Source organism: Rana temporaria, chromosome 9, assembly GCF_905171775.1.
Source record: "Rana temporaria chromosome 9, aRanTem1.1, whole genome shotgun sequence".
Classification (NCBI taxonomy): Eukaryota; Metazoa; Chordata; class Amphibia; order Anura; family Ranidae; genus Rana; species Rana temporaria.
Genome location: NC_053497.1, coordinates 73,408,592 through 73,432,217, shown reverse-complemented (window position 1 = coordinate 73,432,217; position 23,626 = coordinate 73,408,592). Strand labels below are relative to the sequence as shown.

General features: G+C 45.3%; 1 protein-coding gene across 6 annotated transcripts in view; it reads left to right on the top strand.

Moving 5' to 3' along the window:
- Positions 1–7,011: 7,011 nt before the first annotated feature.
- The window catches only part of ATP11C (ATPase phospholipid transporting 11C), a 188,156-nt gene continuing 171,541 nt past the window's right edge, over positions 7,012–23,626 (top strand). For 4 of the 6 annotated variants that reach the window (XM_040323782.1, XM_040323784.1, XM_040323786.1 and 1 more), the window contains exon 1: positions 7,194–7,464. In XM_040323782.1, coding sequence (XP_040179716.1) covers positions 7,438–7,464 — 27 coding nt within the window. In that variant the 5' untranslated portion in view covers positions 7,194–7,437. Of the gene's footprint in view, positions 7,465–23,626 lie in introns of all 6 variants that reach the window. The other 2 variants (XM_040323788.1, XM_040323783.1) reach the window with 2 other exon arrangements.

Below are 23,626 nucleotides of genomic sequence, written 5' to 3'. Positions count from 1 at the left end.
CCCATGTACACTGCCATACGTACTACCGACCCCTGTACACTGCCATATGTACTACCGACCCCTGTACACTGCCATACATACTACCGACCTCTGTACACTGCCATACGTACTACCGACCCCTGTACACTGCCATACGTACTACCGACCCCTGTACACTGCCATACGTACTACCGACCCCTGTACACTGCCATACGTACTACCGACCCCTGTACACTGCCATACGTACTACCGACCCCTGTACACTGCCATACATACTACCGACCTCTGTACACTGCCATACATACTACCGACCTCTGTACACTGCCATACGTACTACCGACCTCTGTACACTGCCATACATACTGCTGACCCCTGTGCACTGCCATACATACTAATGACCCTTGTACACTACCATACATACTACCGACCCTTTACACTGCCATACATAATGACCCCTGTACACTGCCATACACACTACTGACCCCTGTACATTACCATACATACTACTGACCCCTGTACACTGCCATACGTACTACCGACCCCTGTACACTGCCATACATACTACTGACCCCTGTACACTGCCGTACATAGTAATGACCCCTTTACACTGCCATACGTACTACTGATCCCTGTACACTGCCATACATACTATTGACCTCTGTACACTGCCATACATACTACTTACACTGGCCAGATCTCAGACAAGACAGCTAGGCCAGAATTGAGCAAGTCCACCTGCTGTACCTGTTATTCTGCCCTCAGGATGGATTAGTGCGTCAGACTGGCCAGCCAATTACTTTCCAGACATGAAAACAATTGTGATTGAAAGTGAATGGAATGTTTTTCACTGAAGCTAACTTTTAAGGTATGCTAAGTTTATAATTTTAAAATGCCATTATTATATTTTTTAAAGTTTTCTTCCTGTCAACCTTACTTTTTTTGGGGCCCTGCTAGAAAAAAAGCTGCACCTTGGTGATCTTGATTTCTTCTATGTCGTTCAGGTAAACCTCCACCCCTCAAAGGTTGCCTACTCCTGCTAGATGATACCTGTATGCATCCTCTGCCCGTGTGTGTCCCTGCCACTGTCAGTACACAGGAATCCAGCTTCCAAATAACAAGGTCCCATACCGACTTTGTTTTGAAGCCGAGTGTTAGAATTAATGTTTTTGCCCCGGATTCCATGTGACCCGTTTTCAGCGGAGGGGTGTACGAGTTTAGTCAGGCTTAGGTGAGATAGAAGTGCGGTGAAAATCACACTATTTAATAACATGGTAAAATTGTATAAACAGAGCAAACATAGTCAAAACATAGCCAGAGTTCGGTAACCAGGACAGGTAGTCAGAACAAGCCAGAGAAACAGGAGTCCAGAGATCAGCAAAGTCAGGTGCAGCAAAACAGGATCAGGAACCAGAAGGAAAGTCAGCCAAGCAAAAGTCTTTCACAGGAAGGCACAGCAGAGAGAGTCCGGATATGTTGACCAAGGCGAAGGAACAGAAGTTCTGATCCATGCAGTTTAAACAGCTAGTTGACAAGAGGGAAATAAAGACCAGGTGAGTCACTGTGGAATGAAGAGTACTGACAATTAACCGACAGCTAAGCACAGAGCTCTGAGAAGGAAGGCTAAGCTCAGACCTGACATTAGGGCAGCATAACATCTAAATACACCAGTGCACCTAGTAAGTATTAAATGGGGGGGGGGGGACCTTACATCTCTTTTAAGGTTTATCATCTTTCTCCTCCTGCTCCAAGCTCCAAAAGCTGGGGTGGAGACACAAAATGGCATTAGGCCTGCTTTGTGAGCAGAAGGAGGATGATCCCTATAGCAGCTGCTGTTACTCTACAGCTAGCGGCGGACCTGGAGGTGTGTATTTACAATCACAATGATATCACTAGAGTTATAAAGGATGCCGTTCAATGGAAAAAACTAAGAAAAAGTTTTGGCTTTAGATATACTTTAACCACTTAAGCCCCGGACTATTTGACTGGCCAAAGACCAGGCCATTTTTTGCGATTTGGCACTGCGTCACTTTAACTGACAATTGCGCGATCATGTGCCGTGGTTCCTAAACAAAATTGACGTCCTTTTTTTCCCACAAATAGAGCTTTCTTTTGGTGGTATTTGATCACCTCTGCGTTTTTTTTGCGCTATAAACAAAAATAGAGCATTTAAGTGTGTTCTAGGGAGTGATTCTAACTGTTAGGGGGCGTGACTATGAGTGACACATCACTGATCGCTGCTGCTGATGAGAGAGAGCATTCGATCAGTGACATGTCACTAGTAAGAACGGGGAGATGTGTTTACACTGACATCACCCCATTCTTCAGCTCTGTGACATGATCGCGGGACACCAGTGGCCGGCGTTACCTGTACGCCCATTTGCCCGTCCGTGCAATTCTGTCGACGTAAATCTGCGTGTGTCGGTCCTTAAGCGGTTAACCACTTGCCATCTGGAAGGTTTTACCCCCTTCATGACCAGAGCGTTTTTGCTATTCAGCACTGCGCTACTTTACCTGGTAATTGTGCGGTTATGCAACACTGTACACAAATGAAACTTACATCACTTTTTTTTCACACAAATAGAGCTTTCTTTTGGTGGTATTTGGTCACCGCTGAGGTTTTAATTTTTTGTTATATATACAAAAACATACCAAAATTATTATTTTTTTAAACACATCTTTCTATTTGTTATACAATTTTGCAAACAATCTTTCTTCAATAATTTAGGCTAAAATGTATTCTGCTAAATTTCTTTGGTAAAAATGACCCAAATCTGTGTTTATTATTTAGTCTGTAGAAAAGTTACAGTCTACAACTATTGTATATATCTGAAAAATGATCAATCCTGATGTACTGAGGGCCTATCTCATTACTTGAAGCCCAAAAATGCCAGGACAGTACAGATATCCCCAAATTTTTGGAAAGTAGACAGTCCAAGGTATTTAGTAAGAGGCGTGGCGAGTTTTCTGAAGTTGACATTTTTTAGGAAAATTAAGAAATGAAATAAAATCAGCGTCATCATATGACTGGTATGTCAGTGATGGTGGATTCTGACTGGTGACAGTACAGTATGTAAAATGAAAAAATGAAAAGTCACCAGCTACAAATACTGTAGCTGCTGACTTTTAATATTAGGATACTTACCTGTCCAGGGATCCAGCGGTGTCCTCACATGAGCCGATTTTTTATCTCTGCTAAGGGAACTACTGAGCATGTGTGAAGCACGCTATGCTCCGTGAATTGGCCGGCTTCAGGGGAAGGAGAACTTCCAGCTGAGCTCACTGTGGCAAATTCAGCCAAAAGTGGGAGTGGACACCTGTCAAATCCTGGTACCCGCTCCCCCCCAAAAGGTGCCAAATGTGGGGAGGAGGCAAACACGCAGAACTTCCCCTTTTGGGTGGACCTCTGCTTTTTTTTTTTTTTTAACATTAGATTGAGGCTATTTAGGGGGAGCAGAAAGGGGTATTTTTTTTAAAAATCAATGACGTACTTACCGTTTTCGAGATAGATGTTCTCCCGCCGCTTCCGGGTATGGGCTGCGGGACTGGGCGTTCCTATTTGATTGACAGCCTTCCGACCGTCTCATACAGCGCGTCACGATTTTCCGAAAGTAGCCGAACGTCGGTGCGCAGGCGCCGTATAGAGCCGAACCGACGTTCGGCAACTGGTGATGCACTGTATGAGACCGTCGGAAGGCTGTCAATCAAATAGGAACGTCCATTCCCGAAGATCATACCCGGAAGCGGCGGGAGAACATCTATCTCGAAAACGGTAAGTACGGCATTGATTTTAAAAAAAATACCCCTTTCTGCTCCCCTTAATTAGCCTCAATCTAATGTTAAAAAAAAAATTTCGGGTGAACTCCCGCTTTAAGTTTTTTTTTTTTTCTGTTTTAAATACTGTCGTCAGAGTTGTTTAGTGTCATCATCTCATGACACTATACTACCAGGGATCAGGGATTTTTATTACATTTTTTTTAACACAGTTATTGCTTATATCAGTGATGATCACTGTTACAAGCAATCGTTTTAACTGTCATGAATTGGCTTTCATTCATAAAATGTTTGCTTAGTTTTATGATGCTGTGATTGGCTACAACTAATCACATGCTCCGGGGTGCTGTGATTGGCCATAGCTCCCAACTGTCCCTGATTTCGAGGGACTGTCCCTGATTTGGAGCAATGTCCCTTTGTCCCTCATTTTGGTCTGATCTATATAGATGTATATAAAATGCAATTTTTATCATTCCAAAAGTGTTTCCCAGCTCTAAACCTTTCATCTGATTTCTAAATTGCTGCATTTGTAAATTCCAAAAGCCAATATAAAGAAATAGTAATGGTAAAAAAAAAAGCCCTTGTGGGTTTAATCAATCTTGTTTTTTTGTACAATTCTCCTTTAAGGAGTGGCAAGGGGTGTGTCCTATGCCTGCATGCTTTTGCTGATAGGGGTCCCTCATTCCCATCTCAAAAAGTTGGGAGGTATGGATTGGCCCACGTACCATGTGATAGCTTGACACATGTATTTTTGTTCCATGTGACAGCTTGGGCCAATCACTGCATCAAAATAGCAAGCAAGCTGTCATGAAGTTTTGCTTAAAGTGGAGGTTCACCCTCAAAAAAAATTCTGACATCACACGGAGTCGCTCCACCCTACCGACAGAATGACGGTGGTTTGTTTTTTTTCTCAGCACATACCTCTTAATCTGAGGACCTTGTACCCATAGAATACTGCCTAACCACTTGCTGCCCACCCACAGTACATCATACTGGTACAATGCTCAGCACTGGTGCATTCCTGTGACCGCTGTTTCCATGGTGCTCGGTACCCGGCATGTGATACCTGTGACCAATCATAGTGCTCACGCCTAAATTTAAAGTGGAGGTTTACCCTTTAAAAAAATTTCTGACATCACACGGAGTCGCCCCATCCTACTGACAGAATGCCGGTGTGTTTTTTCTCAGCACATACCTCTTAATCCCGATTTTCACCTCACGGCAATCGCGCGGGAGTGGGCGTTCCCAAGCACTGCCTGTGATTGACAGGCTTCCGAACGGCGCATACTGCGCGTCACAGGTTGCCGACAGAACCCGAACGTCAGTGCGCAGGCGCCGTATAGAGCCGCACCGACGTTCGGTTTTTTTCGGCAACCTGTGACGCGCAGTATGCGCCGTTCGGAAGCCTGTCAATCACAGGCAGTGCTTGGGAACGCCCACTCCCGCGGGATTGCCGTGAGGTGAAAATCAGGATTAAGAGGTATGTGCTGAGAAAAAAAACAAAACACCGGCATTCTGTCGGTAGGATGGGGCGACTCCGTGTGATGTCAGAAATTTTTTTAAAGGGTGAACCTCCACTTTAAATTTAGGCGTGAGCACTATGATTGGTCACAGGGATCACATGCCGGGTACCGAGCACCATGGAAACAGCGGTCACAGGAATGCACCAGTGCTGAGCATTGTACCAGTATGATGTACTGTGGGTGGGCAGCAAGTGGTTAGGCAGTATTCTATGGGTACAAGGTCTTCAGCATAGTCTATCACATACCTCCCAACTAGAGATGAGTTCCGGGGTGTTCGCACACTCCACGTGCAGAGCCCGCCAGAAAGTGGCACGGCGCTGCACTAATCACAGGCAGGGATAAATTGTCCCGATGCTCGGCTGCAGAGATCGGGAAATGTCTCACTGCCTGTGAATTAGCGCAGCTCCGTGCCGACTTCCTGGCGGGCTCTGCACGTGGAGTGTGCGAACACGCCAGAGCTCATCCCTAACCCCAACATTTTGAGATGGGAATGAGGGACACCTATCAACAAATGTATGCAGGCATAGGACACACCCCTTGCCGCGCCCCCTTAAAGGAGAATTGTACAAAAAAAAACAAGATTGGTTAAACCCACAAGTGCTTTTTTTTTACCACTACTATTCCTATATATTGGCTTTTGGAATTTACAAATGCAGCAATTTAGAAAAAACAGATGAAAGGTTTAGCACCGGGAAACACTTTTGGAATGATAAAAAAAAAGTGCATTTCCTATACATCTATATAGATCAGACAAAAATGAGGGACAATGAGGAGGAAATAGGGACAGAGGGACATTGCTCCACATCAGGGACAATTGGGAGCTATGGGCCAGATTCACGTAGAACTGCGGCAGCGTAACGTATCGTAGATATGTTACACCGCCGCAAGTTTTCATCGCAAGTGCCTGATTCACAGAGCACTTGCAATGAAAACTACTCCGGCGCAAGGCGGGACAATTCAAATGTGAGTGTGCCATTTAAATTAGGCGCGCTCCCGCGCCGGACCTACCGCGCATGCTCCGTTTCCTAACTCCCACCGTGATGTCATTTTTTCGAACGGCGACGCGTGTAGCGTAATTCCGTATTCCCGGACGGCTTACGCAAACGACGTTCATTTTTAAATTTCGACGCGGGAACGACGGCTATACTTTAGACAGCAATACGTTTGCTGACTAAAGTTAGGGCACCAAAAAAAAACGACTAACTTTGCGACGGAAAACTAGACTAGCGGCGACGTAGCGAATGCGAAAATCCGTCGGGGATCGCTGTAACTCCTAATTTGCATACCCGACGCTGGTTTACGACGCAAACTCCCCCCAGCGGCGGCCGCGGTATTGCATCTTAAGATCCGACAGTGTAAAACAATTACACCTGTCGGATCTTATGGCTATCTATGCGTAACTGGTTCTATGAATCAGTCGCATAGATAGAACAGATACGACGGCGTATCAGGAGATACGCCGTCGTATCTGCTCTGTGAATCTGGCCCTTTGCTATCAGAAAGCTCAGACAATTAGGCCACACCCACATTGTATGTATACAGGACAGACACATATCACTCATAGAGTGCATTACTCCGGGTTCAGACACATGTCACTCATAGAGTGCAGGCGGCCCCATTACACCTGATCGGCGGGGACCTGCAGGGGGCGCTGTGACTTTAAGCTGACGTTGGCGGGTTCCGTGTTGCTGTGAGTCCCGCCCCCTCCCGGAATAAGCACAGTGTGCGCTGACTTCCTGGTTGTCGTTCAGCTTCCCGGTACCGTACACCGAGGGGAGGGCTCACCGCTCACTCACTCACTCCCCGTCCAGCACCCTATAGAGCGGCTGTCCCTGTGTGTGAGGTCCATGGCTAGGAGGACACTCCTCCTTCTACTCGCAGAGGGGCGGGGCCAGCAGAGATGGTAGTGTGGGGGCGGGGGAGCCGGGGATTCCGGGCTGAGCTCCTCCACTACGCGGCTCATCATTCATTGTGGGGAGGGTGGGAGCGGTGATCCCCGGGGGGACAGACAGAGTGTGGCCCTGGCTGTCGGATGCTATAGGGGCCCCTGTAGTGTGGAATGCTGTGATCAGTGCCTTACGGGGGGATCTCCTTACACACACACACAGCCGCTGATCCTCATACACCCTCCATGCTGCCTTCATCCTCCTGAGCATCCTCCGCAATGTTCCGGCAGATCTGCAATCGCCTGGTGAGTGTTGTTATCTGCATTGTACAGTCTTGTCATCCACTACTGTGCGAGATCCCAAGAGCTGACAATCTACACAATAGATGTGTCTGTGATCGGAGGAGCCAATGTGTGTGATTGTTTATAGCTGGCCCCTGGCAGATCTGCAATCGTCTGGTGAGTGTTGTTATCCACATTGTACAGTCTTGTCATCCACTAGTGTGCGAGATCTCTGACCCCAAGAGCTGACAATCTACAGAATAGATGGCGGTGTCTGTGATCAGGGGAGCCAATGTGTGTGATTGTTTATAGCTGGCCCCTGGCAGATCTGCAATCGTCTGGTGAGTGTTGTCATCCGCATTGTACAGTTTTGTCATCCACTAGTGTGCGATCACAGAGATCTCTCAGCCCAAGAGCTGACAATCTACAGAATAGATGGCGGTGTCTGTGATCAGGGGAGCCAATGTGTGTGATTGTTTATAGCTGGCCCCTGGCAGATCTGCAATCGTCTGGTGAGTGTTGTCATCCGCATTGTACAGTTTTGTCATCCACTAGTGTGCGATCACAGAGATCTCTCAGCCCAAGAGCTGACAATCTACAGAAAAGATGGCGGTGTCTGATCAGAGGAGCCAATGTGTGTGATATTTTATGGCTGGCACCGGGCAGATCGATGGGCACACGGGTGACATACATGGGAGCTGCTCCTATCTGTCACACAATGCATGTGTCTGTTCATCCAGTCCTGACATTTACACAGCCCCGTCTGGCATTGCAGGAGACCTGAGCTTTCCTAGCTGCTTGTGGCCATACACGCAATCTCATCCAATAGGAATAATCAATCTATATTCTACAGCAGGGGTCTCCAGTCATTCAGGAACTACAATTCCCATCATGCCCAGTCATGTCTATGAATGTCAGAGTTTTACAATGCCTCATGGGATGTGTAGTTCCACAACAGCTGGAGGGCCGTAGTTCTGAGATCCCTGGTCAATGAATATACACACATGGTAGTGGATTGCGATTGATCGCTAATATCCGATCATCAGGCGTCTTATCACCTCTCTGTTCCCACCGTGTCGTCTCATCATCTGATCGATGGAGATCGGATTGTATCCATGCAAAGCGTTGTCTGTCCCTCCTGGCCAATCCTCTCCGGCTCATCAAATCCCATCTAAGGATGGAAGTTCTGGCAATTCAGTTTGCGGATTTGATTGAATCTCACATTGATTGGAATAGAAAAGGAATTGGGAGTGTGTGTGGCCATCAGTCCACTTAGGCTGCATTCACACCTTGGCGTACCTAATCGTGGCGACAGATTGCAGCGTTTTGTACCGCGATTTGCGGCGACAAAACGCCGTGATTGTGAATGCAGCTTACCCCCAGGTCCACATCTCCTATGCCGAACGCTGAAAGCCGCCTGGAAAAAAAGGTCCGGGACTTGTTTTCAGGCGTTCGGCGTGGAGATGTGAAGCATCTCCATAGAGGGCAATGTAAAATCATACCTCCAGCGTCTTAGGGGCTGCTGCGGCGTTCGCGCTTCAGGCGTATATACGCCTAGGTGTGAACAGAGCCTTACAGGTCTTGTCCCGCCCCCAGCCTAGGATTGGTCAGTAAAAGGTGATGCTGCACAGTGATTAGCCCAATTCTGGCGCGCTGCTCTCTCCTCCTGTCAGCAAGCGATCTGCACTGCAGCACAACTAATTGTCTGCTTGTGTTGCCTCTCCCTTTCTCAGTCTGCGCACTGCTGTACAGGGGCTGACGCCAATTAAGAATCAGGTACTTGCACCGCTTACAGGTTAAACCAGGGGTCTCAAACTGGCGGCTCTCCAGCTGTTGCAGAACTACAAGTCCCATGAGGCATTGCAAGGCTGACATTTACAAGCATGACTCTGAGACATGATGGGACTTGTAGTTCTACAACAGCTGGAGGGCCAGTTTGAGATCTCTGCGTTAAACATTTAGGCTGCAATCACACCGGACATCACTGTCCCCGTACAGGCGACCCCACACATGACATTCGCACCAAAGCAGCTCGTCTACCTTTTTATTTCTTTTTTTCAATGTGTGTGACATCACGCTGGATTGCGTCCTGCGATGGAATGTGAAATGATGGCACTGCCAGCGTGATGCACATTTTGCATGTGGTATTTATAAATGAAGTGTGAATGCGTTCTTCTTCAAGATGTCAGCGCTGCATTCATTTGTCTTTATGTCACACAAGGTGGAAATGATTGGATTGTCGGTAACCAATGGCTGTGCGGAGTATAAACCTGTGGACAGGATTGTACATTTGTCATAGGACTGCATGTGAGATCACCAGCATGCTGTACATGTCTGGAAGATTATGGCACTGGCCTGTACACCCAGCAATGCTTTCCTGCACTCGGCTCATTAGATGTGTGTACTGGGCTGCAGTATAAGTTGGCGCTATGTGGGTGGCAGAGACCTTCCATTGGCAGAGCTGCAGTGCTGTGTAGTAGATTGTAGGCAGCGATGTTTCCTGGGTGACAGTTCTTCCAGGTTCATTACAGAGCATGCAAAGCATTCACAACTGTCACCTCTTCATTAAGCCGTCATAGAGGTGGGAAATGTCCGGCTTGTCACAGCCTTTTATGTTCCTGTGCAGCTTCTAATAACAACCCTCGCTGTGCCGAGGACTTTCATGTCTTGTGGTGGTCAAGATAATGATCTGTTTTCACCATCTTGCCTCTTCTATAGTGTGTCTGCTTAGCGACTTGGTTTGTTTGCCTATTTGTTCTAAAGAGCCGACACATTTGTATTTGTTGTCTCGTCTGTCTACATACACACTCGCTCTGCAGTATGATTGCTGGCGTTCCCTATTCATTTCGCACAGTAGGTGATTGCAGAATGCTGTTTCCCTTTTCCATTGTTCTTGGTATGTTGTGAACACATGGCAGAGCACAGCTATGGTATAATGTACAACTGCTATATTTACTGGAGCCAACATACACTCGGTCCGCGTTTCACACAGGGTCCGGCGTGTTGCACCCGGTCCGGCGTGTTGCACCAGGTTCGGCGTGTTGCACCAGGTTCGGCGTGTTGCACCAGGTTCGGCGTGTTGCACCAGGTTCGGCGTGTTGCACCAGGTTCGGCGTGTTGCACCAGGTTCGGCGTGTTGCACCAGGTTCGGCGTGTTGCACCAGGTTCGGCGTGTTGCACCAGGTTCGGCGTGTTGCACCAGGTCCGCGTGTTGCACCAGGTCCGCGTGTTGCACCAGGTCCGGCATGTTACTTGCAGTTCTAATGGATTGGATGTCGGTGTAGAGATCAGAGTGCCAAGTTTCTAACCCTAGTCCTAGATCTTATTTATACAACGCTTCAGTCTTTTACATCACAGCATGCAGTCTTTTAGATGCTATTATTATCCTAGAACAACATTACCAACAAAACGTAACAATTAATGTTTGTAAGAGGCATGTGTTTTTTTTTTTGTTTGTTTGTTTGTTTTCTGCTGGCATCCTGCCACTTGTTTGTGTTGCTTTTGGTACCAATCCTAGTACAAAAAAATGCCTTCTACTTTTTTTTGTAGAAGGTAAGTAAAGATTACGATTTCTTTTGGTAGGATAAAGGGGACAACATTTTAGGGGAATCTTATATGGTTTAAGGCTGCATTCACACCTTCGCGTATGCGTTTTGCGGCGACAAAAAATAGGCGTTTTGTCCCGCGATTTGCGGCGACAAAAACGCGTCGTTTTCAACCACGTTTTTTTTACATTGTATCGTCGGCTATGCGGAACGCCTAAGCCGCCCGATACGCGCGTCGAAAAAGGGTCCGGGACTTTTTTGAAATTCGGCGTTCTACCGACGTACGCCGTTCTGCGTTAGGAGATGTGAACAGTCTCCATAGAGAACGATGCAATTTCGACCCTCCGGCGTATAATGTATAACAGATAATGTAGTGCACCCTATACCAATTCCCAGTCTTCATCATGAACGTGGGTCACACTCCCCCTCCGGGGTTCAAACTCACCACAAGATAGATAAGAAAGAGCCTTGAATAGCAATTCCTCTTACTCAGACCTTCATCATCTCTCCAAGGACAGCAGGGGTTAATTTCAATCAAGGCACATAAAAAACAAAGGTACTGAAATCGTTTAATCCTGTTTTTAATAGATGCCCCCTAAAAAAATACAATCCTGCTTCAAATGCACGTATGTAAACCTATGTCATGAACATAAAGGGAATTAAAAGGGTTCCCCGCTATCCTCCAGACAAAGGGGCCACGCGCGTGCTGAACAGCACTGTGCAGATAGGACCTATCCTGGTTACAGTCTGGTCGGCGCTGGAACGCAATTCTCTTCCTGGTTATGCCGTTGTAGCCACGCTCTGACGCGTTTCGTCACTTCCGACTTCAACAGAGGACGCCCTCTATTATTATTATTATTATTATTATTATTATTATTATTATTATTATATATATATATACACTTTTTTTTTTTTTTTTTTACCTTAGTGCAATCCTTCTTCACTTACCTCATCCTTCGATTTTTGCTTTTAAATGTCCTTATTTCTTCTGAGAAATCCTCACTTCCTGTTCTTTTGTCTGTAACTCCACACAGTAATGCAAGGCTTTCTCCCTGGTGTGGAGTGTCGTGCTCGCCCCCTCCCTTGGACTACAGGAGAGTCAGGACACCCACTAACATACAGCTCCTTTCTCTATCTGCAAAGTAGAGAGCGTCCTGACTCTCCTGTAGTACAAGTGAGGGGGCGAGCACGACACTCCACACCAGGGAGAAAGCCTTGCATTACTGTGTGGAGTTACAGACAGAAGAACAGGAAGTGAGGATTTCTCAGAAGAAATAAGGACATTTAAAAGCAAAATGGAAGGAGGACTGTACTAAGGTAAAGGAAGCTATTTGGGGGTAAAAAAAAAAAGTGTCTTTATAGCCCCTTTAAGGTTACCTCCACTTTTGCTACACAAACCATATTGTTTTAACTCTGAGCAGCTGTATGTCTGTAAAATTCAATGCAATATGGCGTTCTGTAGAAATGTCATTTCCTGCCTGTGTAATTGGCTCACTGATTATCGCAGATGTCTGCACTATAATAATAGTGAGATTTTAACCATCCTCTGCAATGCAATTTTTTTTTTTTTTTGGTGAGATGCTCTACTAGGGTTAAATACTTCTAAGGCCCCTTGTATACTGGACGTTTAGCACCGGGCAGGGTGCATAGGTGTGCCATTCAACCTGCTGCCAGCAGCCTGACAGTGCACCAGCGGTATGAACATTTAGTGCAGGATGTTCCAGAGACCAATGCCCAGAACAGACTTCTTGCATTCCCGGCATTCATCCCTGGGTGCATAATGCCCTTAAAGCGGTGGTTCACCCTGCAGAACAACATTTCAGCATAAAATTCGGCATAGTAGCGCGAGCTACAGTATGCCTGTCCTAATTTTTTTATCCCCGTACTCACAGTGTAATCGTACATAGACGATTCCGTCTGCCGCGGGGAATGGGCGTTCCTAGCAAGAGGGAGGGTGATTGACGGCCGGCTCTGGCACGTCACGCTCCCCGAAGACAGCCGAAGTAGGTCTCGGCTCTTCACGGCGCCTGCGCACAGGCTATGCGCAGGCGCCGTGAAGCGCCAAGCCTATTTCGGCTATTTCCGGAGAAGCGTGACGTGCCAGGGCCGGCCGTCAATCATCCTCCGTCTCCATAGGAGCGCCCATTCCCCGGAATCTTCAATATCCAATTGCACAGTGAGTACGGGGATAAAAAAATACAGACAGGCATACTGTAGCTCGCGCTACTATGCCGAATTTAATGCTAGAGGGAAAAAATTATTATTTTTTTTATATAGGGTGAACCCCCGCTTTAACGTTAGTACAGCTAGATGCACCCCCCAGAACCGTCAAGCCACAGCAGCTGTCCACTTGAAAGGCTACTACAGGGATAAGCAATTAGCGGACCTCCAGCTGTTGCAAAACTACAACTCCCATCATGCCTCTGACTCTGGGTGTCATGCTTGTGGCTGTCAGTGTCTTGCTATGCCTCATGGGAATCGTAGTTCTGCAACAGCTGGAGGTCCGCTAATTGCATATCACTGGGCTACAAGCTTGACAGGCTGCCAGCAGCAGGGTTTAACAATGCACCTGTGCCCTCTCTCGTGGCTGAATGCCCCAGCTACAAACACTATACAGCGCTGTGTGATGGCAGTGGGACAGGAACTTCCCTTCACACAAATGGAACAAAACCAAGTTGGGCTAAATGCTGCTCAGTCATTCCTAGGCAGCTTTGTATTTTGTGATTGGCTGAGGCAGATATAGTGATATCATCTGCCCACCTCAACCATTCTGAGGAAGCTTTGCATTGATTTAGCAGTGCTCAGCCCAACTCAGTTTTGTTCTAAGTATGGGAAGTTCCTGTCCCGCTGCTGGAATACGGTGCTGTGTGTGTGTGTGCTGGAATACGGTGCTGTGTGTGTGTGTGTGTGTGTGTGTGTGTGTGTATATGTGTATATATAATCTCTCTCTCTGAGGTGACATACTGTTTTATATAGTCAGCCCAGCAGACACACCTGTTGGTGTAGAAATCAGTTTGGACCAGCTTGGCCTGCTCTGACCTGTGTGTCTGGCTGCAGTTTTTGTACAGTAGCCTCCCTATAATGATTTCAAAGCGCTGAGGTGTGAATGACAAATTGCAGAACACACATCTGAGATGCAATATATTCGAATGGCACCTAAAATTATAGTGCAGTTCTGCCACAATTGTGGTGTGATAAATCGTGCTGCAATTGTGGCAACCCACATCACGTGAAGCTTGTGGCCCAAAAAGTTTAGGCTCTACTTTTGGGTGGCATGCTTAACACGATGCGGGTTGCCGCGACTGCAGCGTGTTTTATTGCGCGACAATCACGGCAGAACCGCAGCGTGATTTTGGGTGGCATTCAAATCGATGGCATCTCAAATGTGCGGTCTGTGATTTGTCATGCACACCTTGGCGCTTTGACTTTGTGGGCAGAATCACGGCGATTCAAAACACCAAAGTGTGAATGTATCGCAATGCTCGCTCATCTGTGGAGTAGAAGTGTCACTCTCTTACTGCGCTCTTGATTTGCACTACAAACATCTCTCCATCTTCTCACTTACCTTATATCGAAGGGAGGAGTTTATAGAACATAACTGGTTAATCTGATAATATTCACTCCTTTAAAATTTTAGTTCAGAACGCTGAATGGCTTATAGCTAATGGATCGGTGGCTGTCTTTCTTTTACATCATTTTGAGAAGTAAACCAAGATAACGTCATTGTCATGTATTGAAATAATGTGAAGATATGCAGGTGGAAGTGGCAATAGTTTGGGGTGTGTAAAGCTGAGTATACCCTGGAAGTTGTTGTGTGGGGGTTTTTTAATATTTTTTATTTATTTTTATTTCCAACCAGCAGGCTGAATAAGGGGGGGAACAAAACTTACCTATTTCTGCATCAACACAAGAGGGATCTCTGCCATTGTATTCTGACAGCGAAGAACAAACCCCCCTTCCCCATCAGAATACCCCGATCAGCACTGCAGCCATTGGCAGCATCCGCTCATTAAATGCTGGTTTTTACAGCAGGACCCTTCAACAGAAGCTGGTCTAATGATGGGCATCAGTTGAACAGAGAGGGCTACACACTGATCGAAATTCAGCCTGTTCCTGCTGGACCAGTCTAATATCAATATGTGCATACGCCGCTTTAGGCTAGGGTCCGTGGTATAGGTTGTAATTGGATAAACTTATAGGGAGATATAAAGATTTGGAGACCTGGGTCATGGTAGTCTTCCATGTGTACCTAATGAGTGTAGGTATGATGCCGCGTACACACGACCATTTTTCGGCATGAAAAAAATGTTGTTTTTAAAAAATGTCATTTAAAATGATCGTGTGTGGGCTTCACATCATTTTTTTCGGGTTCTGAAAAACGACAATTTTTTTTTTTCTCGAACATGCTGCATTTTTTAACAACGTTTTAAACGATGACGTTTTTCAGGTTGTAAAAAATGGTCGTGTGTGGGCTAAAACGACGTTAAAAACCCGCGCATGCTCAGAAGCGAGTTATGAGACGGGAGCGCTCGTTCTGGTAGAACTAGCGTTCATAATGGAGTAAGCACATTCATCACGCTGTAACAGACAGAAAAGCGCGAATCGTCTTTTACTAACACGGAATCAGCTAAAGCAGCCCCAAGGGTGGCGTCATTTGCATGGAACTTCCCCTTTATAGTGCCGTCGTACGTGTTGTACGTTGCCGCGCTTTGCTAGAGCATTTTTAAAAAAACGATGGTGTGTGTTCAACGTTGTTTTATGATGAAGTTGGAAAAACTTTGTTTTTTTTTCTACATGCTAAAAACATTGCGTGTGTGTGTGTGTGTGTGTGTGTGTGTTTGTGTGTTGTGTGTTTTTTTTTTTCATGCTGAAAAATTATCGTGTGTAAGCGGCATGAGACTCCTTATGCTGCGTTCAGACGATCGGTCATTCCGACAACAAAACCGTGGATACGTTTCCAACAGATGTTTGTTTAAACTTGTCTTGCATATACACGTTCACACAAATGTCGGAAATTCGAACGCAGAGACGTACGAGGCCACTAGAAAATAGAAGTTCAATACCAGTCGTGTTAGTATAAGTTTGGTGAGAGACGATTCATGCTTTTCAGTCCGTTTACAGCGTGACAAATGTGCTATCTCCATTACGAGCGCTAGTTTTACCAGACCGAGCGCTTCCATCTCATACTTGATTCAGAGCATGCGTGGAATTTTGTGCGTCGGAATTGTCTGCACACGATTGGAATTTACGAGAATGGATTTTGTTGTTGGTAAATTTGAGAACCAGCTCTCAAATTTTTGTTGCCCCGGTGGGGCTTACACACGGTCGGAATTTCCGACAACAAACTCCCATCGAACGTTTCTTGTCGGAAATTCTGAGCTTGTGTACGCGGCAATACAGATGATTCAGGGAAGGTAGGAAGAGGGTGCTGGAGCTGCAAAGGGGGGGGGGGGGGGGTTCACAAAAAGGTGTGGATGGAGGGCAAAAAGAGGGCTCCCTAGGGGTTCAGCCCATTATGAAATCATATGGATAATAGAGATTTATTAAATCATGGAGTTTGTGCAATGGGTATTTTTCTGTACTTGCAGCAAATATATGCGTAGACTGTAAAAAGAAAACGAATGCAGCCAGCACTTCTAAGGACTGTTTGGGTGCAATATTTATTTATTTATTTATTTATTTTTTTTTTTTTGCTTCTTTATACTGTAAGGAGGGAGGGAGTTTTATATTCAATAAAAAATAAACGTGAGCTTTATGCACTTTCGCTTTGAAAATTCCACTATGAATTGTGTATCTTCTCTAAGATTTTATATTTGCTGAACTGATTTGGAAATTATAGGTTGGTGGACAAATTACTAAGTGACCACATTCTGAAAGCTTGTAACTACAACAGTAATTTACCCAGAGAAAAGAGAACCTGTACCTGTTTTTTCTATAAATAAATCGATCCATATTGTTCGCTCTATACCTGATGCACATAGCAGATCACTGCATTGCAGTACCGAGTCTGTTCTTTCTTGTGCTGCACTATTGGTCATTTGACTGCTGCCGGAGTTTTGCGTATTTGAATTTTTGTCTTTGTTCCTGTTGAAGAGAATTCCCCTCACTTCATTTACATGCATGCATCTTTTTAAGTCCTTCTTTTTTTTTTTTAAAGACGTGGTAAAAAATAGGTGCATTTACTTTTTTTTTTTTTACACTTTATGTACCTGTTTGGGTCGTCTGCTGCACACTATCACTTCAGGATAGAGTAATATCTTTAACTGTTTTTTAAAAAATGTTGTTGTTTTTTTCCAATTTCAGTTTTTAGCACAGAGATAGAAAAGAAGAGCACAATGTGTATTCTAAAAATATCAATTGTTTGATACATAGTGCTTTAGCAAACTAAATGCAATCCATATAGGGTTTAGCTGTACTTTAAAGTTAAAATGAACACGTGGTCAGGCTATAACAATTTTTAACAAGCAGTAAATGAGCTTCAAAACAAACACTGACTGCTGTAGCTGCAGCCACTGTGAAACAATACATTTTCACAAAAGAAGCCCTGAATTTGTTATTGGTGTAAACTACTTCTTTTTATTTTTGGTTCCCCCTTTCTTTGAGATTTATTCTAACTTCCTCCTGGTGTTTATGAGACCAGAAGTGAAGGGAAATTTTCCCCGCAGGCAGCAAATAATAGTTCTAGTCGGACGGTGGGTTTGACCCTTTCCTACCCTTTTCATAGATGGCAAAACAAGCTATGCCTAGACATACACCTGAAAGTTGTTATAGGACCACAGTATAAACCCTACTTGTGTTTTGACTTTTACGCCATTTTTTTTCTGGTCCCACTGAAATGCCCATCTGACACTCATTTGTTGTACCACACCACAATGCACACTACCGCATGTTGTGCTACACTGCGTTTGAAAGGTCTAATTTTTGGGCCGCTTGGTGCATTGGCAGCCCATTCAATTGAATAGGCTGCCTTAACTATGCATGTAAGGCCCCTTTCAGACTGGGGCGGGAGCTGCGGTGGCGGTATAACGCCGCTAAAAATAGCGGCGCTATACCGCCGGGATTGCCGTGGAAATCGGCCGCTAGCGGTGCGGTATTAACCCCCGCTAGCGGCCGATAAAGGGTTAATACCGCCCGCAATGCGCCTATATAGAGGCGCATTGCGGGCGGTATTGCCGCGGTTCCCATTGTTTTCAATGGGAAGGAGCGGTGAAGGAGCGGTATACATGCCGCTCCTCTCACCGCTCCAAAGATGCTGCTGACAGGAGATTTTTTTGTCTCCCGCCAGCGCATCGCCTCAGTGTGAAAGCCCTTCGGCTTTCACATTGAGGTAGCTGGGCAGGAGTTTTTCAGGCCGGATAGCAGCGCTATTTTTAGCGCTTTACCGCCTGAAAAACTCCTCAATGTGAAAGGGGCCTTACAGTGCGACGTGTCATTATTGCACAGCAATGGTCTGCCTAGGTTTGAATGGACCCTAAGGCCGGATTCACACTATTGCGGATTCACACTATTGCGGTGTGAATTTCAGCTCTCTTATCTCTGCAGAGAGACACGAGAACTGTTCAGCAGATCCACTGCGTTTTAGCTGCAGATTAGATGCGAATTTGGAGACCTGGGAGAGGGGAGGGGCGAAGTGTATTGAGCTGAATGAGAGAAATCCTGAAGAGAAATGAACACCTCTGCGAATCAGCTGCGTACCCATAGAAGATAATGGGCCTGAATTCGCACCTGAGCCGCACCGCAAGGCCTAAAATATGCACACGTTTTTTCGGCAATGCGCAGTGCGAATGCATCGAACATGTGTGAACCAGCCTCATTGAAAACAATGTATTTAGAAATGTTCTGCGTATTGGATGTGGTATAAGCCGCACTCAATTTGCATAGGTGTGAACCCGGCCTAAAAGTGGATTATTTATTTTGTTTAAGGGAATGATTAGAACCCCTTTCAGGTTCTCATTGCTGCCAGTGACCCTGCTGGGGGGGGATTGACTGTCTCGAAGACCACTACCACTTGGATTGATAATGAGGGAGATCAACATTTTTAAGATGTCATCAGAGCAGGAATAGAGAGGAAATCTTCCAATGAGGACACTTGTTCTGGTGATAACCGTAAGTGGGCATTTCCCTCACTTTGAGGAGTTTTCCCACTCACTACCTGTTTGGTCTATTGCAGGGGTTGGCAACATGGGGCCCTCCAGCTATTGCAGAACTAAGTCCCATCATGCCTCATGTTCCTCCTTAGTAAGCTGTTTTGGCTGACTAACCCCCAGCCAGAACGGCTCGGATGATGGGGGCAAGCTTACTGAGGAGAAGCAGGAAGTGAGAAATTCAGACAAAGGGGAAAAAAACTTTTAGAAGGGAAATTGAAGGAAAAGGTTAGTGAACCAACAATGCACTAGCTTAAAGGAACCTATATAGGAAATAAAAAACAAACCTTTACAACCCCCTTTAATAGGAACTGTTGTCTATTCCTGGTCTATTGGATAGTAAGTGGAGGAAAATCTCCCCGGTGGTAGACGGATGGCAGGAGATTTCATCATTTTCTGCCCTATCCACAGTGTAAAATAAAGCATTCCTGATTTTAGATATACAGTACTTTCTACATTTCTGTTCTAGTAAGCATCTAACAAGCAAGGGAGATGATAAGCTTTTAATTATCCACTGGTACAAACCTGCAGGTTACTCCATTCCATGTAATATGCTAGCAATGTTGAGGAGTGAGTTTCTTCTACGCTTTGCACATGTCCTCAGGCTGCTTCTGTGTTTTGACTTGATTATCTGAATGTGTGGAAAAGACTTGTCTGGTTCTGTTGACATGTAAATGGGTTGCCTTTACATTGAAATTGGTAGAAGTGTTATTGTTATTATTATTATTATTATTATTACAAGTCTCTTTCCCGTGTTTTGCCCCAAAGATGCTGCCTGCAGGAACTTTTCTAACGTCCCACAAGCGTACTGCCCCAGTGTGAAAGCCCTCATTGTAATGAATAGGAGGCAGTTTACAGACGCTAGTTCTAGCAATAAAACGCCTGAAAACTGCCTCAGTGTGAAAGGGGTCTTAGGCTGCTCCTGTTCATGAGAAGTCAATCTATTGATATAACTTGTTGGTAAATCTTCATTCAGTCAGCACATGATGCAACCAATTGTCTGCAGTGCTGATCAGTGTAGTCTGATGGGGGGGGGTCTTGCTGTCAGAATACGACACAGTGGGGAGGACTCTTGCATCAAATGTGTGGATGAGGGAATTGGTTTTGTGTGTTTTTAATTAAAAGAAATAATATTTTTTTTTTGCTGAATGAAAAAAACAGCCATGCATGGCCAGGTTTAAAGGGGTAGTAAACTAAGAAAAGATAAGGAGGGGAAAAAAGTCCACCTGCACGGCAATATTCACATTCTGAAAGACTTGTCTTAAAACAAAGTCCTTCTGCGGCATGCTGTCACCGCTGCAGAGGCTTCCATCTTCATCTGGTCTTTCTTCTAGGTTTGGGAACTCTGAGCGTCTGACCGAGCCGCGATGACATCACTGCTGTGCATGAACTCGGGAGTCTCGGCCATGGCACACAGCTATGAAGGAACACCACGAGTGTGCCGTCTCTTCAGAGAGCATGCATTGGTGATGTCACTGGCTGATGCTTTCAAGAATTATCTCCTAAACTGTGCCCGTTTAGGAGAGATTAATTTTATTATAAGCCACCCACAGTTTACTTGTAGGTAAAAATCCAGGGTTTACTACCAGTTTTTAAGGGTTGTACAATGGGCCAAATGTTGGGTGGCATCAGCTGGTTCAGTAGAAACCGGCTGACATACGGCCTGTGTATGGAGATGGGGATTTTGCTACATTTGTGATGAGATTTTCCCTCTGGTTATGTCTCTGGAGTCAGGAAATACAAGAAAATCAATAAAGCTATTAAACAGGATGTAAACCCTCTCATAAAAACCCTGCAAGACAAAAGCATAATGAGCTAGTATGCATAGCATATACTCCGTCACCTCCTCCGCCGCCATGATACCCGGAGTGACTTCTGGGTATCGCTGCTCCGGTGCTGTGACCGGCCTGAGAAGCAATGACGTCACTCCCGTGCATGCACGCGGGAGCTGGCAGTGACGGCATGATCGCCTTCACTAGCGGCACGCTCAGTGCGCCTGCGCCGTTGACATCAGTGCCGTCTTTCTTGCAAATATCTCCTTAACCATGTAGGTTAAGGAGATATTTCTTGCACCTACAGGTAAGCCTTAATATAGGCTTACATGTAGGGCTAAGTGGTCGGCACCAAAAAAACTGACACGTTTAAAATTCTCTCCCCCTCACAGTAAAAAGTTTTGATCTAGCATTGTACACTATATAAATGCCTCTGTCAGGCTTTTATTTCATTGTAGAAATTTCTTTACTGCTAGTTCACACCAGATGCAGTTCCATTCAGTTCCGTGTGCTTTTTTTCTGCACTAAAAATGCATGCACAATGTTTTGCATGTATTCCAATGGCTCTAGTTCACACCAGTGCAGAAACTGACCGGACTGTATTGGTGCAAAAGAATAACTGAACTGCACGGCGCTGCATCTGGTGTGAACTGGCCCTTATACTTTTTGTTTCCTTAACCACTTGCTTACTGGGCACATAAACCCCCTTCGTTCCCAGGCGAAATTTCAGCTTCCGGCACTGCGTCGCTTTAACTGACATTTGCGCGGTCGTGCGACGTGGCTCCCAATCAAAATTGACGTCCTTTTTTCCCCACAAATAGAGCTTTATTTTGGTGGTATTTGATCACCTCTGCGGTTTTTATTTTTTGCGCTATAAACAAAAAAAGAGCGACAATTTTAAAAAAATATATATATATTTTTTTACTTGTTATAATAAATCTCCCATATTATATAATTTTTTTTTTTTTTTTTTTTCTCAGTTAAGGCCCGATACGTATTTTTCGACGTATTTTTGTAAAAAAAAAAAAAAAATCACAATAAGCGACTGGTTTGCGCAAAAGTTATAGCGCCTACAAAATGGGGAACAGAATTATGATTTTTTTTTTTTTTTTTACTAGTAATGGCGGCGATCTGCGATTTTTTTTTTTTTTTTTTTTTTTTTTTTTTTTTTTTTTTTATTGGGACTGCAATCTTGCGACGGACGTATCGGACACTTTCGACACAAATTTGGGACCATTCACATTTATACAGCGATCAGTGCTACAAAAATGCACTAATTACTGTATAAATGTGACTGGCAGGGAAGGGGTTAACACTAGGGGGTGAGGAAGGGGTTAACTGTGTAGCCTGGGTGTGTTCTAACTGTGTGGGGGGAGGGGGGTGACTGGGGGAGGTGACCGATGCTGTGTCTCTATGTACAAGAGACACAGATCGGTCTCCTCTCCTCTAACAGCACGTGGAGCTCTGTGTTTGGCGCGCGCGGGTAATGCATTTCAAATGACGTCCAAAGACGTCCACTTGGAACCTGAGAACCGCGCTGTTGACGTCTTTTGTCAATAGCGCGGGGCTCAAGTGGTTAAGTTATGTCCCATTGTTGGGTGATAATGGTCTATTTCTGTATGGATCATGTACGTGTACCGACAATTGTGACCCACCTGACATCCCATTCTCATAAGTTGTAGATCGATCTGCTAATCCCTCAGTAGAACCAAATTCAGTATCCTGAATGAGATCTAGTGCTTCACTCTGTTTCAACAATGAAAGTAACCAATTAAGCTTTCTAAAGATATGTTGTCAGCACACCTCAAATCCCTCAGAGAATTCACCTTTACGTCACCTTTTATGTCAAACAATTACCTGTGCGTTCCAGCTTGTCTATTATGATAAAAAGTCCTTAATGCTTAACTTCCCTGACATGCCTGTAGGCCGTGTGCAGCCTCTCCCATACCCGTTTGTAGGACTTTTAGAGCAGGTGAACCCATCACTGCTTGCAGCCCTCATCCCACTGGTGGCTGTTGGACATGCAGTCGCATGAGTGCAGGAATGAGCGCTCTGGCTTGTTTAAAATCTGTGCATGCGCAGTTCTCTCTCTCTAACTAACTAACTAAACTGACTGTTTTGATGTGGGAATCGAGCGGGTTTTCTTTCCTTTGCAGGAAGGAAAATCACATCATCCATCTATGGCCTGCCTAACATGAAACATGTTCAGCATCCTCCCCCCTGCACCATCGATTTGGAACCCCAATGTGATGGCCACTGTCACAAATTGAAAGCCACACAGCCATGTAGAGCTCCGCCCACTCGTCTGCGTCATTCTTTGAGTGAATGAATGAACTGCAAGTACTGTCTGTAGCTGCAGGCATCATCTCGGTATCTTTGCTCAAGTCCATGACGTCCTACGGACAGGAAGTGTTTTTAAATGGTAGTTTTAATGGTCCTGTAATCTTTTTTTTATGAAATATATGTTTTTGCTCTGTGGTTCTGCATTTTCTCCTTTTTGACATCCTCTTTGATCTCATGAACTTCTCATTTTGCGTATAGCCGCTAGCGATAATCAATGTCTTCTCCCGGCGGGGGCGGCTTCCCCCGCCTGCCTCGGTCCCCCCTCACAATTACGTGGCAGGAAGTATTCCCCCATCAGCACTGCTGTTGCATCCTCTATGGCCAGCCTTAAGCCTCATACACACAATACGATTGTGTGTCTGTTTTTTGTCAAAAGGGCGCA